The 18,838-nt window shown below is 40.1% G+C and overlaps 2 protein-coding genes and 1 pseudogene across 7 annotated transcripts in view; 1 reads left to right on the top strand and 2 right to left on the bottom strand.

Annotated features, from left to right (window-relative positions):
• SUMF2 (sulfatase modifying factor 2) overlaps positions 1–15,175 on the top strand; it is an 83,920-nt gene extending 68,745 nt beyond the window's left edge. The window contains exon 9 of the mRNA XM_020991873.2: positions 14,935–15,175. Within this exon, the coding sequence (XP_020847532.1) occupies positions 14,935–14,989 (55 nt within the window). The 3' untranslated portion in view covers positions 14,990–15,175. The remainder of the gene's footprint in view (positions 1–14,934) is intronic.
• TEX14 (testis expressed 14, intercellular bridge forming factor) overlaps positions 1–18,838 on the bottom strand; it is a 137,040-nt gene that overhangs the window by 50,897 nt on the left and 67,305 nt on the right. For all 6 annotated transcript variants that reach the window (XM_020991862.1, XM_020991869.1, XM_020991865.1 and 3 more), the window contains exons 10-15: positions 17,859–18,037; positions 12,993–13,144; positions 10,745–10,935; positions 10,273–10,423; positions 4,190–5,094; positions 1,294–1,403 (exon numbers count right to left, since the gene is read on the bottom strand). In XM_020991862.1, the coding sequence (XP_020847521.1) occupies positions 1,294–1,403; positions 4,190–5,094; positions 10,273–10,423; positions 10,745–10,935; positions 12,993–13,144; positions 17,859–18,037 (1,688 nt within the window). The remainder of the gene's footprint in view (positions 1–1,293; positions 1,404–4,189; positions 5,095–10,272; positions 10,424–10,744; positions 10,936–12,992; positions 13,145–17,858; positions 18,038–18,838) is intronic.
• Positions 16,058–16,260, bottom strand: LOC144458155 (small nucleolar RNA U3; annotated as a pseudogene).

The following is an 18,838-nucleotide window of genomic DNA, read 5'->3' on the forward strand; positions in this document are numbered from 1 at the left end:
ACTAAATTATGTGATCTTTGACACATCATTGAATTCTACCATCCAGTTTTCTGAATACTGGGCTTTTTCAGACATCTTTAGCTTCTCATGTAACAATTCAGTTTAAGAGTCATTTTCCCAAACAAGGGGAAACACAAGAATCTAACATTCCTGAATCTTTCATTCATATTGAATTCATACTATTCAGAATTTTTATTTGAAAGCAAAAACTTTATTTTCACCACTGCTAAAATCGAAAGAAATGGGGAAAAAAAAAAAGAAATGAAAAATTTTCCCCAGCAGAGCTGACATTGTAGTTATAGATTAAAATGGTGTCATCTCTGGATTTTGTTTTTTAGGCAATTGGGGTTAAGTGACTTGCCCAGGGTCACACAGCTAGTAAGTGTCAAGTGTTTAGTCTGAGGTCACTTTTGAATTCAGGGCAGGTGCTGTATCCACTGTGCCACCTAGCTGCCCCATCTCTAGATTTTTAAGCAAGTAAAACTGGAATTGACGTGATTATCCTGTTTCAAAAGATGCTCACTTTCCCCATCTTTCAACAGGTCTTTCTTATTCTTATTCCCAGTGGGAAATATTATATGGGCAGCCAGGTGGTGCAGTGGCTAGGGCTTGGACTCATCTTCATGAGTTCAAATCTGATCCCAGACACTTACTAGCTGTGTGACCCTGTGCTAGTCACTTAATCCTGTTTGCCTCAGTTTCTCATCTGTAAAATGAGCTGGATAAGGAAATGGCAAACCACTCCAGTATCTCTGCCAAGGAAACCCAAAATGGGGTCACGAGTCGCACACGACTGAAATAACACAATAACAAGGAAATACTGTCACATTTTTTAATTTTAAAAAATTCTATGTAATCATGATTTCAGCTGCTGTTTTTTCTCCTATGAAATCATTTTATGCCCATTTAATTTCTTTGACTAATAATTATAGATCACAAAGTAACAGTGATGGCTTTGAAACCCCCAACTCTGGCTTCCCTGTGGTTTCTGAAATCAGACTTAACTGAATAGCTGGCTTTCTTTTTCATAAAGGGGAGATGGTGGGGGAAACCCAATGAAATCATTTCTGTGAGGGTAGATATTTTGCTTTTTTTTACAAATTACTGATTATGCTTAGGCTGCTGGGATGAAACTTTTAATCTCTAATATCGCCTAGAAGTTTTTCATCAGATGAATAATTTTGGCTAAGCAAACAAGACACTCAAAAGCTTTTGGGAGTGGACTTAACTGTCCCATTAGTCACAAGCTTTTAAAAATCACCAAGTAGCCTCAGTGTCACATAAATAACCCACCTGACTGTATTTTGGCTTCTGGCAGTAATTTCCAAACTCTTGTCATCTCCTTGTGGGTACTGTAACTTAATATTTGTGCACTGTCTACTGGCTCCACAAAATGATGATGGCTGAGGGGAAAAAAGGTAATATAGTTCTATGTTCTTCTTAGGTACACCTTGCTTCTTGTGACTACCACATTCATTTTTTGTTTTCAAAGTACAAGGGTTTCTCAAAGGGCCTATGCCACTATGATCAGCACAAGAGCTTTAACCTGCTCCATTTCCTACCTGGGCTGGTTCACTCCTCTTAGTCCCTCCCATGGGCTCACCATATTGATGCCAAATTTAGTTCAGACTCAGCTGGCATGACCCACTGCAGCAAAGAACTGAGCTCACAGGATTTCTCAGCTTCAGCCTCCCTTACAGGTGGGATGACAAGCATGCACAACATTCTTGCTTACTGCCTTCAATTTTAAAAAATTAAATATTTTATCAGAAGCATCAAACATCAATACCAATACCTACGCTTGCTTTAGTGGCAATTTACACTTAAAGAATTAATTTCAAAGTATAAAGTATGCCAGCATTTTTTAGTTCTCTCTGGTAGGATTCTTTGTCCATTCATTCACATTCCATTTTTGTGCAGCTTCTTTTTTCACTCTGAATAATTTCATAAAGGTCTTTCCAAATTTCTCTGTATTCCTTACAACTGTCCATCTTAACTGCTTTATACTATTCAGACTAATATACCACAATTTACCTAATCTTTTCTCTACTGCTGGACATTCAGAATGCTCCCAGATTTTTGCCATTACATATGATGCTGCTATGAAGATCTCTGAAGAGAAAATGTTTTGCTTTTGATTAACATGCCAGAATATATTCCTAACCATGAGATTTTTAGATCAAAGAGAATGATTATTTTTGTAGCCTTTATGGATACTGCTACAATGTTCTCCAAAAAGATTCTCCAAGTTTACCATGCTACTAGCAATGAATAATTATAATAGTTTCTCTACATTCTGCAACACTGAGTTCTGTACCTTATAATTTTTACCAATTTAATGGGTAAGGGGCAGTACCTCAAAGTTATTTTATTTTGCACCTCTTTGATTATTAGTAAGGTCAAATACTTTCTATTTTTTTAATTAGAATTTTTTTCCAATTATCAAGCATTAATTTTTCTCCTTTCCACCCCTTGCCACCAGAAAAAAAAAGAAAAAAAAACCCTCTTGTAACAAGCACAGTCAAGTAAAACAAATTCCCATAATGGATATATCAACATGAGAATGAGCACTTTTAAAAGTGATTATAAATAATTTATTTTTCCTTTTATTTAAACTGTTCATATCCTTTGGTGATTGTAAAGTAAGAGTTAAGACTACCACCTCCACTTTAAAAGTCATCCTAAAATGGATGAGAGGTCATACCTGCCCAAAATAAATCTCCCTTTTTGTGTTTCATATACAATAACCTCATTTATCGCTAGTTCACTTTCCAGACCCCTTGAACAAAAAAGTGATGAAGGCTTCTAGATGAGTCACCAAAAGGCACAAAAGCCCATGTCCTAAGACTCACATATTTCTTTCTTGAATGGAAGACTGGAGGAATTCTGCCTCTGAATTCTGAACTGTTTTATAGTCTCTAAGAAAGCCCATGGAGTTGATATAATTCAGAGAGAGGCCTAGAAGGAGTAGGTAAACTTTGAACTGCTTATGCGAGAAAGACAATTTCCCTAGGAGTTGTGCTGATGCCTTTCAGACAATGGACAAAGAGACAGTGGTTGTCTGGAATTTTAGGTGGTCATTTATGTCAAGCACTAAAATAAATATTGGGGACACAAACATAAAAGTGTTACAGTCCTTAATCTCAAGGGGCTCATACATTAATTGGGAGAAGCAGCTGGGTGTAGTGGATAGAATGCTTAGAGTCAGGAATACCCGAGTTTAAATATGACCTCAGATATTTAGTAGCTGGGCTAGTCTGTCTCAGTTTCTTCCTGTAAAATGGGGATAACAGCACCTAGCAACAACCTTGAAGGGTTGTTGTGAGGATCAAAGGAGTAAATATTTGTAAAGTACTTAGCACAGTGCCTGACATATAGTAGGCACTTAAATGTCTGTCCCCACCCCATCTTCTGCACATTGAGTCCAAAAAGTTCTAAAGTGGCAATGGTAGAATGGAAGAAGTAAAGGCCTGGAGGTTCTTAGGGACAAAAAGCACAGAACTAGAAGAAGCAGTTCCAAAGAAACACTGCACAGTGGAAATGAAGGGATGAAAAGGAAACAGGAATGGTGATCTGCACTATAGGAATGTTCAACTCTTCCACCTTTTCCTGGGCTGCCTGCCACTTGGGTAATTAACCAGAAGCTGCAATGAGGTAGCAGAGCCGTCTGAGTCTAGGGTTGGGGGAGAGCCTCTGTCCTTTTCTGTGAGTTATCAGTATGCTCAGCTGGGGGGAGTAGATTCTTATGGAAAGGCAGGAAGTCAGGACTCCCTTAAAGAGGACTTCATTAACAAAGCACCTCTCACTGCGGTGGCTAGAGAGCTGGGCCTGGAGTCAGGAAGACCTGAGTTCAAATCTGGCCTTAAACATTGTTAGCCATGTGACCCTGGGCAAGTCACTTCACCTGTTTGACTCAGTTTCCTTAACTTAAAATGGGGGTAATAAATAGCACCTACCTTTCAAGGTTGTTGTGAAGATCAAAGGAGAACATATCTAAAAAGCATTTAGCTCAGTGCCTGGCACACAGTAAGTTTAAATAAATGTTAGCAGATGTTAATAAACAATAAAGTGGTCCTCATACCCAGACTCTGAGAGAGCTCCAATGTCATCCTTCCCCCTCTTGGTCTAGCCTGCCCAGTGCATTGCTTGCTTCTCTCCCTTTCCTTGCTCCCCTATTTTCCCACTTTACCTGGCGGTTCTTTTTAGCCTGGTCTCCAATGGTTTCTTCAGCAACAGACTCAAAAGGCTTCCAGCTGTGACTACTTTTTCTCTTGTGCCTTTGGCCAATGCTGTCAAGACCCATACCCTGGAATTCTCTCCTTGCCTGAGCTGTCTTCACCAAGTTCTGGAAATGGTCAACACATCCAGGACGCTGTCCTGGTGCTGGTATGTAGCACTTCGCCGGGGGCCCGAAGGCAGCCCGTACAGCTGATTGGTCATGACCCCTTGCACAAAATTTTAGGGCAGCCCATGAGGAGGACATCTGCTGCTCCTGTCGCTTTCTCATTGCCTCTAGTTCGCCTATCTTCTGTTCTACATTTTGCAAGGATTCGGACACCTGCTGCATTAAAGTCTGAGAGATCTTCAAGTTAAGAACACATTTACTGATATACTGCTCTGTTCTGGACTTGCTGCTTATGTCTGGCTTGGCTTCCCTGGTCACCTCTTGTACATGTGAATTGAAAGTGTCATTCAGAGGATCCCAGTGCTCAGAGGATGACTCTGTGCCTGTTTCAGAAATAGCATCGTCCTCGCTACAATCTGAGCGGGAAGCTTTGTTTATTTCAGGTGATTCTCCAGTTATAGACTTAGTTTCCTCCCCTTGGTTTTTTCCGTTTCCTAAAAATGTATCTGATGTTGTAATTTCTCCCAAATCATTGTCACACGTATCCAAGTAACAAGAGTAGATTTCATTTATTTCAAAACTACGGAGGCTCTCATCTCCACAACTTGGGCTAAAAGCCCTGGCCAATTCATATGTAGTATCTTGAATCTCAGTTTGCTTAGCTGTCATACTGTGATTCAAAACCTCACAATCCAGTGCTGCCTTTTCAGGTAAAGCTGAGTGACACTGTGGTGAATCGGGCTGACAGCCTGTGGGAAAGAATCAACACTTTGATCTTCCTGAAGACTAGCAATGGGCCCCACACTGAGTCCCATGTGGCAGCCAAGCAGCCTTTTCTGATTATTGAAATTGGATCAGAAACCATGAAGCTGCCTTTCATTATTCACTCTATTTCTCAGATGGGAAATTCTGCCCCACAAATATAGAAATACACACTGCTACAATATGGGCATAAGCAGGAGAGATTTTTAAGAACCCCTGGGCCTATTTTCTAGGACTTGCAACAGCAGCAGAAAGCAGCAAGGGCTTCTCACCCCATTCCATAGGGAAGGTGACACACCACATGGCACCACAGGGCCATATTTGCATGAAAGACCTTCATTCAAATCCTGTCTCTGACACTTATGCACTATGTTAACCATGGGCAAGTCATTTAACCTAACGAAGCCCCGGTTTCCTTATCAGCACAAAAGAGATGTTAACAGCCATAATACTGTAGCTACAGTGTTCCTATGTGTAAAGTGTTTTGCCAACATCCAAGTTCTCTAAGAAATGTTAGCCTCTTCCCTCCACACCTCTCCCTTTTCCAATCCTTTGCTTCCTGCCAAACCTACCTCAAGCAGCGCCATCTGCAGGAAGTCTTTCCCTGCTCCCAGTTGCTTACATCCCCTCCCAAACGACTTTCTATTTACTTTGTATATACTTTGTTCACCTTTCCAGAAGGACTGGGCTGTTTGTCTTGTTTGTGCCTCCAGTGCCTAGCACAAAGCTTGGGACAGAACAGGTAATTAATAAATGTTCACTGGTTGGCTGATTGTTATGATCAAAATGGCTCACATTCCTTGCCACTCAATCTCTTCAAAGTCTGGTCACCTATCCTGGGGAAGCCTTCCTTGATTAGCTCTTGCACAATACTCAGTTTATTCTTTTTAACCCTGCCTTTCCTTGGCACTTATGTGCTCCTAGTACTGGATTAAATTTCCCCTCCTCTGTACATCCTGAGACACGTGGTTCTTTAATCTCTCTCATGTGCTAATATGACATCTCAATTACACTGGAAACTCCCTGAAGGCATGAACTACGGCTAAGCGTTACTAGTGAGACTGTGCTGTGGAAATGCTGCTCTGTGGCCAGAATCAAGGTTCCTACCCCCAGCTTTGGAAAACAAGACCACAGAGGTGGCAGAGCCAAGATGACAGACAGGCAGAAAGAAGTACAGCTAGTTTCACCCTCCCTACCAAATAACTCCTCCAAACATTTAGAAAACACACCAGACTAAGTATGGATGAGGAACTCCAAGGAAAATAAAAAATTTTCCAGCTTAGATGGAGAAGTCTGCAGACAAAGGGATGATTTAGCCAGAAGCCTATGGCACTCCCAAGCAGAGATAGGTTGTATTAGGGCAAGAAGACCTAGCACAGAAAGGTCTGAACTAGCATAGGGTGGGTGCAAGCATAGGGGCTAAGCATCAACTTTATCACTCACTACACAGGATAAACTGAGGAAGGGTACTCCAGGGCATAGAGGGGTGGCAAGCGCATATGAATCCAGAAGCAAGCAGCAGCTGTGTGGCTCAGACTCCAGGAATGAAGTAGATCTTAACTCCAGCCTCCAGCTAACTTTGAAGCCTGCAGCAGAATAACCAGGGCAGGAATCCCAGACCAAAAGGAAGCCTGCAATCCTGTTACTCTGAACTCACAGAACTTCCCAGTTGTCTAAGAGAGGCTGGATCCAGCAGTAGTCTCCCAAACCTTCAAATGGGACAGGCCCACAGGCTTATTAGCTCAGAACCAAGCCCAGACAGGAATCTGTAGCACTCAGATCAGGAGGTCAGCAATGCGATTTTGCCCTGGATAAGACCACTTTGCAAGCCCTGACAGGTTGCAGTTGTCCCTGAGATCCTAGAATAACAATAACATTAGATACCCCAAGAAAGCAGCAGCAGGACTAGCCCAGACATTCTCTCCAAAAGCCTGGCCATAATATAAAGTCTGAAGTCAAGAAGTAATCTGGAAAAGTGAGCAAAAAAAGAGAATCCACCATAAAAAGCTATTATGGTCTGTGTGACCTGCCTCAAAAAAAAAAAAAAGCTATTATGGTGATAGAGAAGACAATGATTCCAAAACATCTACGAGCAAAGCCTCAAAGAAAAACACCTTAGGCACAAATTCAACTAGAATTCTTAAAAGAGATAAAACAAATTTTAAAGAGATTTAAATATTTTTATAAATGAAATGAGAGTACTACAGGAAAAATGAGGAAAGGAAATGAGAGTTATGGAAGAACTGTAAAGGAAATTATCAGCTTGGCACAAAATCTTAGAAACAAACTCCTAGAAAATTAGAATGGACCAAACAGAAGTCAATGACTCCATATGACAAGAAATATTAAGACAAAAATAAAAGAATGAAAAAATTGAAGAAAATATGTGCTACCTCACAGCTAAAACAGATTGAGGGAGAAAAAAAACCTTAAGAATCATTCAACTAACTTACGGCCATGAAAAGAATCTAGACATCTCATTTAAAGAAATCTTAAAAGAAAACTGTCCATATTGCCTAGAACCTGAGCAAAATGGAAATAGAAAGTATCTATAAGTTGCCTCCTAAAAAAATTCAGCCCTAAAATGAAAACTCCCAAGAACATTATAGTTCAAATTCAGAGTTTACAGGTAAAAGAAAAAAATACCACAGGCAGTTAGAAAGAAAGAATTCAAATACTGAGGACTGATACTCAGGATCACATATGATTTAGCGATCATCACCACAAAGGAAGAGAGTTCAGAATACCCTATACCAAAAGATATCAGCTTATAATCAAGAATAACTTATCCATCAAAAGTGAGTATCCCCTTATTGGGGAAAAATGGATCTTTATTAAAATAGAGGACTTTTAAACATCCTTGATACAAAGAGCTGTGGAGAAACTCTGAAGTACAAACAAAAGAGTCAAGAGAAACATGAAAATGTAAACATGAATGAACAATGATAAGGGACTAAACAAGGATAAACTTCTACCATTCAAATATGGGGAAATGGCACGTATCCCCTCTGAGCTCTATAATCATCAGGGGTCATGCAGAGACTATATAATTAGACAGAAGGTTTAGGAGTGGTTCTGTTAAGTCTTGAGGATCTTAAAAGAGGAATGGAAGGAAGGGGAAAGAGAATATGCTAGAAGGAGAAACGAAGAGGAAGATTAAGTAAAATTATCTCATGTAATTGGGATGTGCAAGTAGAATTCCATACAAAAAAGGAATAAAGAGTGACAAGAGTGACTCTCTGCTGATCTCCAGTCTCACATGTCCAATTGCCTTTCAGACATCTACTGCATGTCCTTTAGCTATCTTAGACTCAACATGTCTAAAATCAAATCCATTATCTTTCTCCCTAAACCCTCCCCTCTTCCTACCTTCCCTATTACTACAGAGGGTAACATCCTCCTCCCAATCTTCCAATCTGGCAAACTACAAGATACTCTGGATTCCTCACTCTCCCTACTGCCCCCCATATCCAATCTGTTGCCAAAGCCTGTCAATTTCACCTGTGCAATATCTCTGGTATTCACCCCCTTCTCTCAGATACAGCTACCCTGATGCAGACTCTTATCACCTCCTGCCTGGATTATTGCAATAGCCCGCTGGTGGGTCTGCCTGCCTCAAGTTTATCCTCACTCCAGCCTATCCTCTATTCAATCACCAAAATGACCTTCCCAAAGCACAGATCTGTTACCACCCCTACACTCAGTAAACTCCAATGGCTCCCTATCACCTATCACCTCTAAGACCAAACATACAATTCCATTTGGCATCCACGCCCCTTCATAATTTACCCTTCTCCTATCTTTCTTTTTACACCTTACTCGCAATCACATACTCAATCCAGTGAAACTGACCTCTGGGTGTTGTTTCTGGCTGCCCCCATGCCTAGAATGCTCTCCCTCCTCATTTCTGGCTTCTTTCAAGTCCCAACTAAAATCCCATTTTCTACAGGAAGCTTTTTCCAATCCCTCTTAATTCTAGCGCCTTCCCTCTGTAAATTATTTCCTATCTTTTCTGCATATAACTTGTTTGTATATATTTGTTTGCTTATTGTTTCCCCCATTAGCTTGTGAGCTCCTTTTTGTTATCCCAACTGATTAGCACAGTGCCTGGCACATAGTAAGCACTTAGTAAATGTTTGCTGACTGACAGATTCTCATCTGAACCGTTGTCAAGGGAGAGAAGAATAAATACACATTGAGTACAGAAATTATTTCACTCAACAGGGACATAGAAGGGAAGGTAAAGCAAAGGGGGAATGAGAAAGAGGTTGAGAGATTAGTCCTAGGCAAAATAAACTCTAACTAAGGACATATAAAGATATTTGTATGTATAGCTCTTTTTGTGGTGGGAAACAATTAGAAACTGGGAGGGTGCCCATTAATTGAGGAATAGCTGAACTAGTTGTTATGGTGTACAAAGGTGATAGAATACTACTGTGCTGTACAAAATGATGACAGGGAAGGTTTCACAGAAACCTGGAAAGATGCGTTTGAACTAATACAGAGCAAAGTGAACAAAACCAGGAGGACAATTTATACAATAATAATATTGTAAAGACAAGTAACTCCAAAATACTAAGGAACTCTGATCAGTATTATGATCAATATTATTCCAGAGGATTAGTCATCACTTAAACATGTTACCCACCTCCTAACAGGTAAAACATTCATAGAGCCAAATAACACAGACTGGAGGAAAAGGGCTAGGAGAAATCAAATGACTTCTTCCAAGTTAGGTCAGGAACTAAAATGGATGTCTCCTGGGTGCCTCATTTAATGTTTTCAGTTCACTCTACACTGCATATTTCCATTGGGCTAGGATGAATATTTTATATAATTATAATTGAATAATACAAATTTAAAAACATGCAACTTCACAGAATTCATTATTTGCACTGAGTTTGTCCAAAAAGTTTAATGGAGATATTAGGATCTTAACTTTCATCTCATAAGTCATTTTCCAAATTATGACTCTTTCATCAGTCAGTCAGTAAACATTTATTAAGCACCTATTCTCTGTCAGGCACTATGCTAAGCACTGGGGATACAAAGAAAGGCAAAAGAAAGTTTCTATCTTTAAGGAGCTCACAATCTGAGATTAATTCTCCTCAAGCAGACACTTACTAGTACTGGTCACATTCAGTCTATGTAAGTTCATTCCTTACCTGTTTCCTTCAGCTCCCGGACTTCCAAATCAAGGGCCTCTCTCTTATTTTCTGATGTCATGCCAAAGTAAATATTTATATCATGATGCTTTTTATATTTTTGAACATTTGTGTTTTCAACTGGATGGGTTCTCTGGGCCTCAATTAAATCCTGTTACAGAGACATATTTTCAAGAACATATCAGCCATCACATAAATGTTAAGGACAACCCTTATCATGGGAGAGCTTCAAGGGCATGCATGACAACTACTTGTTGGGGTATTTTAGGGGAACTTCCTGTTGGAGTATGGTTTGTATTACAAAGTGTCCTCCTACTCTGAGATTCCATAATTCTAAGATATAACATATAACAAATAGGGCCCTGTTAATATTTTTAAGTAGAATGAATTTTAGATAAGGATAATGTGAACACTGTTATTTGAAGAAACAAACAATATCTCAAAGATTTCTATCTACATCAGAGTGTGTTACCTGTAAGTCATTCTTTAGAATATATCGAATATCTTGAAGGTTCATAATCCGGTCTTTTTGTTTGACCTGTATGCCTGTCTTAACAATATCATAGTAAGTTTTTGGAAGTCTGGCATCTGTTTCTAAATGATTCCCCAAAATTATAGCTTCCTTAATAACTGAGCCTTCTAGACCATTCCAGGGTAGGGTATCTGGAAGAAAAACATTGTACAAGAGAATTAACCATAGACAAATCAATAAAACGAAGTTGTGTAATCTTAGGCAGCTGATATCACCTCTTTAGACATCAATCCCTTCACCTGTTGATATGAAATGCTTTTCAAATTCTCTAATACTCAGAAAAATGCAAATCAAAATAACGTTAAGATAATACCTTTTGACCCTTAAATTGGCAAAAACATAAAATAAAACAAAATTCAATATTGGTTGTGCTGTTGGGAAGTAGATAGACTCTCACATTGTTTGTGAAACCAGTCTGATGGAAACTTCTTAGAAAGACCTTTAGCAATAAGGCACACAATAAACAATAAAAGTAAAAAACTGATCTTATCCTTTGATCTAATTACTGAAGGTTTACCCTAAAGATATCAAGAAAGGAAGAAAGACACCTATCTGTCCAAAAGTATTCAATTCCAGCAACATTTATTCAGTGCCTTCTATGTATCAGAGACCATGACAGGTGCTGGGGATAGTCTTGGTATACAGAGTGAGCAACCTATTTGTTCAATAACAAAGGAAATAGTTGAATAAATTATGGCATATTCATGTAATGGAATATTTTGGTGCTACCAAAAAAAAGAAAAGAAAAAATACAAAGAAATGTAGAAAGATTTATATAAACTGATGAAAAGCCAGATCAGTAGAATAAGAAAAGTATACACACTGATTTAAAACAAAAACAAAGATAACAGATTTCTAAAAGTATGTGACTAGTTTTAGAATTAGACATAGGATAAATATATTGTTTGTTTTTATTTTATTAACATTTGTTTTAGTATTTTTTTCCTTAATTAAAATTTTTAAAAGCTTTACATTTTAGAGTTTTATTTGGAAACTTGCTCTATATTTTTCTTTGTTTCTTAGTATTTGTTGTTTATAACAATAAAAATCAAGTATAATGTAAAAATTAGAATGAGAGGGTGGACCTAGAAAGTCTTGAAGATCCCCTCTAGCTCTAACATTCTATCTCTCCATGATTCTATGAACTACAGCCATGAGAACAAAATGCCTGGGAGAGGGGTAAGAGATGCATGGAAAGAAAGGAACCTATAAAAAATTCAGAAAAATCGTGAGTGGACTCGTGCAAAATGATGCAGACAAGAATTTTCTACCTTATTAATCCAAGCCTGTGCCTTATAGAAAACTGAACGCGTATTTTAATGTAACAGGAAAATGAGTTATAGGAATTAAGATGAATTTAATCTAAGATTTTGAACAACTGTCATTTGATTCTGGTCTTAAACACAATTTCTCATTGGTTAAATTTTCATTCATTTTTCATTCCTGACTGTCCTGAGTCAAATAATTCTTCATAGGGAAATTGGGGTCAGCAAGTGTTTGCTTTACTTGCAAGCTCAATTGCAGTTGTATTATTACTGGTTAAAAACAGAAATGCTTGCTGAGCAAAAACAAGGGTGGGTGTGTGTGTGTGTGTGTGTGTGTGTGTGTGTGTGTGTGTGTGTGTGTGTGTGTGTGTGTGTGTGTGCAAAACAGAACCAAAAGAAAAAAAGGAACAATGACTAAAACAATGTAAAAATAAAAACAAGAGGAAAAGGCAACAAAACTTGGGTTAATTCAACTATCAGTAGCTACCCTAATCATACATCCTACTTTCCTGTTAACTCCTGGTAAATTACAAAAGTGAAAAGTAATACATAACATCAGTCCCATTTGCTTAAATATTTTTGGAGAATGTATTTGAGGTAGTTGGTGCAATTATTTGGGTATGTTGGTTAAGAAATATCTGCTGTATAAAGATAAAATGCATCCAAATTAATTCATTTTTAAAAAATAAAAAATGACCATTGATAGGTAGGTAGATGGACTTTCTTCATTTACCAGGGAAAGATAAAATTTTATGGGTGAACTTGCATATTCACAAGACAAACATTTATTTTTCAAAAATTAAATCATTTTCCTTTTTTTGATACGAACTTTTTTCAGAATCTGTTTTTAACAAATCTGAAGGAAAACAGGACGACCCTCGATGATTTGTATCTAACAATCTGTTAGTTTCCCCTTGATTTACCTGTTAATATTTCTTGTATGATGATACAAAAGCTGTAGATGTCTGATTTGACAGTAGCAGCCTTCTGCAAGATTACCTCTGGAGCAGACCAACTATATAGTAAAGCTGGGATGGGAACACGAGTCAGGTCCTTGTGGGCACCTCCATCGTGACTAGAGCACAGAAGCACAGAAAACACTTCATGTCTGAAATAATTATCCATCATGACAGCCCTGCCTCCCCCAATTATTTCTCTCTCTCTTCCACCTTCCCTCTCCCTCTGTCTTTTTCTATCTCTCTCCCTCCCTCTCTCTCTCTCTCTCTCTCTCTCTCACACACACACACACACACACACACACACACACACACACACACACACACACACATACACACACTTATAGGAGTCAGAAGTCTACTCTGGGGGCAGCTAGGTGGCTCAGTGGATACAGCACTGGCCCTGGATTCAGAAGGACCTGAGCCAAATCCAGCCTCAGACACATAACACTAAATAGCTGTGTGACCCTGGGCAAGTCACTTAACCCCACTGCCTAATCAAAAAAAAAGAAGAAGAAGAAGAAGAAAAAGTAGTCTACTCTGAATCACACAGCCTTTATTCACTTTATCCAGTTCAAATCTCATGTTTTCTACAAAGTCCTGTTGGATGTGGAAGTATATTAAAAAAACTTTTTTTTAGTTTATCTGAAAGTATTTAGAAACAAATGTTTCTCCAGTCTACAATTCTTTCCAGATCTTTCTGCCTTGCTTTAGGCCTAACTCCTTTCTCTTAGAAAGTGTGTAACAGAACAAAAGCAAAAATTTCTCCAAATGGATTTAAGGTAGATAATTAGCAAAAACTGGATTAAGTAATCAAACTCAGAATAAGAAACACCTCTTGTCTGGTTAAGAGAATTGCTTTTCCTGTCCCCAAAAGTGGAGAACTGTAACCCATCTAAAGGCAGTGCCTTCACTCCTGATTCTGAAGGGATTAGGATATTGACCACAGGGTCCCTTTGTTTACTCCAGAATAACTGGAGTATTTTGGCAATAGTTAATGAAGGAATTGAGTATTTCTAGAAAATGAAGTGATTTTTGTTTTCAAAGATGAAGAAAGGGGCAGCTAGGTGGCGCAGTGGATAGAGCACTGGCCCTGAAGTCAGGAGGACCTGAGTTCAAATTTGGCCTCAGACCAAACACCTGACACTTACTAGCTGTGTGACCTTGGGCAAGTCACTTAACCCCAATTGCCTTTAAAAAAAAAAAGATGAAGAGAATATTAATCCCAAACTGTATTTTATCATATTGTGACCTTTGCCTTGTTCAAGATTCCTACAAATGTTACCTCATGTTGTCTTGCATTAGAAAGATGCCCCAGGGTTTGGAAGAACTATGTCAGCTCACTCTCTCTAAGCTAGAAATGCATGGACCTATTTTTTGCATTTGACAGGGATAACTGCCTTCTCCTTCCAGATACTTTTTCCTGTCTGGGTTTTTCTGACAGTATTGTCTCCAAATTCACCTTTCTACTTACTACTCCTTCTCAGTTTCCTTTGTTGGCTCATCATTGCATCTCACACCCCATTTCTGTGGGTACTGCTATCCTGGGTCCTCTTCTCTCCTCTGCATTCTCTCAGTAATCCCAACAGATTCTTTGGGTTTAACTATCATCTCTCTGAAGATAATTTTTAAATGTACTTATCCAGCCCCCAAGCTTGGATCACCAATTGCCTATTGGCATTTCAAACTGGATGTACTAGGAACATCTTAGAGTTAACGTGTTTGATACTGAACTTATCTTTCCCTCTAAATCCTCCTCTTTCCCAAAAGGTCCAATTTCAGTACCACCATCCTTCCAGTGTCTCAGGTTTGTCATCTCTGTATTATCCTCAACTCCTCATTCTCCCTCACCCCACAAATCCAATCAATTACCAAACCTTACTGTTTCTACTTTTCTGACACCTTGTAGGGTTCCTGGGAACACGACCTATGACTCCACAGAGAATGTAAACTACCTTTTGTAAATGTAAACAGCAAAAGAAGATCCAATCATTTCATGGGAAAATTTGCACATAACCACAGGTCATCCATAGCATTATGACTTCTTTGTTCTGCTTCTACATTGTAACTGACCTGAAGGCAGGTGTGGAGATCCATTTTACTTTGTCCTGCTGCTGCCCAGAACTGGTCACTTGTGAGTGTAAGGTCCCTCAATTAACCCAAATAAAACTTATTAATAACCATACTGGTGTGTACTGCCCCTCTTTCTTCAGTGTCCTGGTATTCTCTCCGAATGTATGCCACACCTCTGGCATCTAACCCCTTCTCTCCCCTCACGCAGCTTATACCTTAGTTCAGGCCTTCATCATCTCTCACCTAGATTTAGAAATAGGTGGCAAATAGTGGTCTCCATGCCTCAAGTCTCTTAAAGTTCTAGTCTACTTTATCTATTGCTGCCAAAATAGTTTTTCTAAAGTGCAGATTTGAATGCATCACTTTCCTCTTCAATCAAGTACAGTAGCTTACTGTTGCCTCTGGAATAAAACATAAATTCTAACTTTTAAAGCCCTTTATAAAACCAGGCCCCAACTGCCTTTCATTGGACCTTCCTTACTCCACTCTTTAATCCAACCACACTGGACTTCTGTTTTTAGAAACAGGAAATAAGCATCTGCTAAATGCCTACTAAGCACTAAGGATATAAAAAGAGGCAAAACACAGCCCCTGCCCTTCAGGAGATCACAGTCCAGCGACCTCAGTTCATTTCTCATTTCCTATCTTTTCACTTAGTTCCCAAGATTGGAATAATCATGCACTTCTCTACTTCCAGAACTTCTCAGAGTCCTTTTCCTTTAACATGCAGCTTACATGTCTACATGAAGGCTTATCTGACCAACCTCACACTACCTTGAAATTATCTGCTTTCTTCCTATGCAAGTTCATTCCACTTATCATTTATGTCCTACACATCTTCATTGAACTTGTTAAATCCCTAAACTTTCCAACGAAAATATGCTACCCAGCAAAACAAAAAACGCAACTCCTACATATCCGTTCGCCTTTTTCTATTTAAACTACCATGACACAAAGCAGCCACTCAGCCTGCATTCTCTTACTCAACCCAAAAGAATAAAAAAAGGACGATTACCGATAATAAGTAAAAACTGCTCACAAGCAGACTTGCAAATACAAACCAGCTTCACGCTCACAGAACACCACAGTTCCTCCCTGTGGTTGCCACCGCACTAAACTTTCAACCACAACTCTCCAACAACTTGCCATAAAGCGAGGTTCTAAATAACCAATCCTAAGTGTTTCCCGACGCGCCCACCACAGCCAACCCCGCACACTGTTCGCTCACGGCTACTTTTCCTTAGCCTTCGACTCCCACCCCAAACCGACGCGCCGCATCTTTCCGAACAAGCACGCAAAGGCACAAGCCCCTACACAGCTCATTCCCCCAGCCGGAAGCATCCAGAACTCCGAAAGCCTCAGGAGTGCTAATTAGCATACCGCTTCCGGCCAGCCAATCACGTTCGGGCGGCTGATCCGAATCTAGCTCCCCCCCCCCTTCTCCCACGCAAGGTTGAGAGAAAACAGTCCGGCTGTGACCGCGACTGGTGCACCGGGGTGGCTTTCCAAAAAGAAAACATACTCCCTCCGAAAAAAAATTTATATATATTTTGTTTTTCTTATATTTTTATTGTGTTTTTATAAATATGTATTTCTAATGAGAAAAACATTTTAGTCTGGTGGGAGCCACAAACAGGAATGCTGATGAAGGCCAAGATTGTAACTTTCAGTCAGAGATCCAATGGAGCAGTGAGGGAGAGGCCCAATCAGGGTGGGAACCAATCAGTCAACCGAGGGGCTGAAACCCGAATGGGGCACAAGTGGAATGATAGACATCTAGGATGATGGAATGATGCCGAGGTGGGCAGTTTGCCCATTCTCAAACTCAAGGCCGGGCCAGGTGGCTTCGGGGCTCACTGCTCAGTCTCTAGTCCGGCCAACAAGCCTCAGTTTAGGCTTGACCGGGACAAAAGATGAGCTCCAGGGGGAGCCAATGGCCAACCCGGTGAATTTAGGGCAGCCCTAGGGTCATCTGAGAGCAGTGGCCCTCAGCTTAAGAAGGCCTGGGCAGCACTTCTCAAGAGAAGCAGAAGGTGGGGTTTCAGCTGAGACTTGAAGGAAAAGGCCCAGAAAGCATTCCTAGAATGAAGCTCGGTCAGGGAAGATGCCTGGAGGTAGAGGCCCCAGTCACTGGAACACAGCACTAGGAGCTGTGTAAGGGCTAGGAAGTTGCCCAGGTCATGAAAGGCTTTAAAAGCCAAACTGAGGACTTGATATTTTGCCCTAGAGGCCATGGGGGGAGGCAGAAATTTATTGAATAGTTTGACCTGTCCTTTGAGGAGATTACTCAGATAGCTGGGTGGAAGATGGACCAGGGGCCAACCAGAAGACTACAGAAGTAGTCCAGAAACTGTTGGTGAGGCCCTGCCCTTGCCCCAAGGGTTTCAGAGGAGAGAAGGGCAAGGATTTGAGAGGTGTTGCTGAGAGAAGGAGAAGAGGACTAGTAGGTAAGGAGCCTGAGGGAATGGGAGGATGGTGGTGTACTTAATAACAATAAAGAGGTAAACAGAAGGATAAGAGAAGGGGGGGAGATAGAAGGGAGGGCAGATTAGGGAAGGGGTATTCGAATGCACACCATATTAGGGTAGGAGGAGGGACAAGATGGCTCTGCACTACTAAGTTCTATATAAACACATTGATTACCCTGTTAATAATGGAAAATGGTTCAGTGTACAAACTAAACCTTCAAAGAAAAAAAAAGCATTCTGAAATGACCTGAAAGAAAGCCCCTTTTAAAGTAACAACACTGGTTTTCTATACCTTTCTATCATGTATTCCAAGTTGGTTAGTCTTGCTTCACCTGCTGACACGATATGGATGGCATAGGAACTAAGGGATCGGTGCACGAATCCTCTGGAGTGCAAATATCTTAGCGCATCATTAATTTGGAGGAGTAAATGCACAATCATCTCCATGTGCAGCACAGGAAATTGGGAACGCTGGAAGTAACCAAATAGAATAGTTGTAAAAAAAAACTCATCACAATCTGGTTATTAAAGACGGCACATTTGTTTCTGAGAAGCAGGATGGCATGATGGGATCCCATCAACAGATACTTTTTTTTCCCTTTTTTTTTTTTGGCAAGACAATGGGGTAAAGTGATTTGCCTAGGGTCACACAGCTAATAAGTGTCAAGTGCCTGGTCTGAGGCCACATTTGAACTCAGGTCCTCCTGACTCCAGGGCCAGTGCTCCATCCACTGTGCCACCTAGCTGCCACAACAGATACTTTTAAGAAAGGATATAAAATTCATCCAAACTTCTTAGTGAATAACAATTTAAAGCAGCAGTTAGCAAATTTTGGGGGGAAAAAAAGTCACCCTCAGGGGTACTTAGATGACACAGATAGAGCACCAGCCCTGGAGTCAGGAGGACCTGAGTTCAAATCCGGCCTCAGACAAATAACACTCACTAGCAGCGTAACTCTGGGCAAATCACTTAACCCCACTCACTAGCAGCATGACTCTGGGCAAATCACTTAACCCCAATTGCCTCACCAAAAAAAAAAAATCACCCTCTGAAATTAGAGCTAATGGAGATCAGTACAAATGGATGACATTAGCCAGCTGCAAAATAACCAACTTCAAGAGATGATGTATAAAAAGGTTGTTGATGAGGACAGGATGTTTGAGGTAAAAGGGTAGAGAGGAAGGAGTCCTAGATCTGGAATCAGAGGACCTAGATTCAAACCTGGGATCTGTTACTTTTGTGCCCTTAGGTAAGTCACTCAAACTGGGCCTC

Source organism: Phascolarctos cinereus, unplaced genomic scaffold, assembly GCF_003287225.1.
Source record: "Phascolarctos cinereus isolate Bilbo 61053 unplaced genomic scaffold, phaCin_HiC Scaffold_5;HRSCAF=322, whole genome shotgun sequence".
NCBI classification, from domain to species: domain Eukaryota; kingdom Metazoa; phylum Chordata; class Mammalia; order Diprotodontia; family Phascolarctidae; genus Phascolarctos; species Phascolarctos cinereus.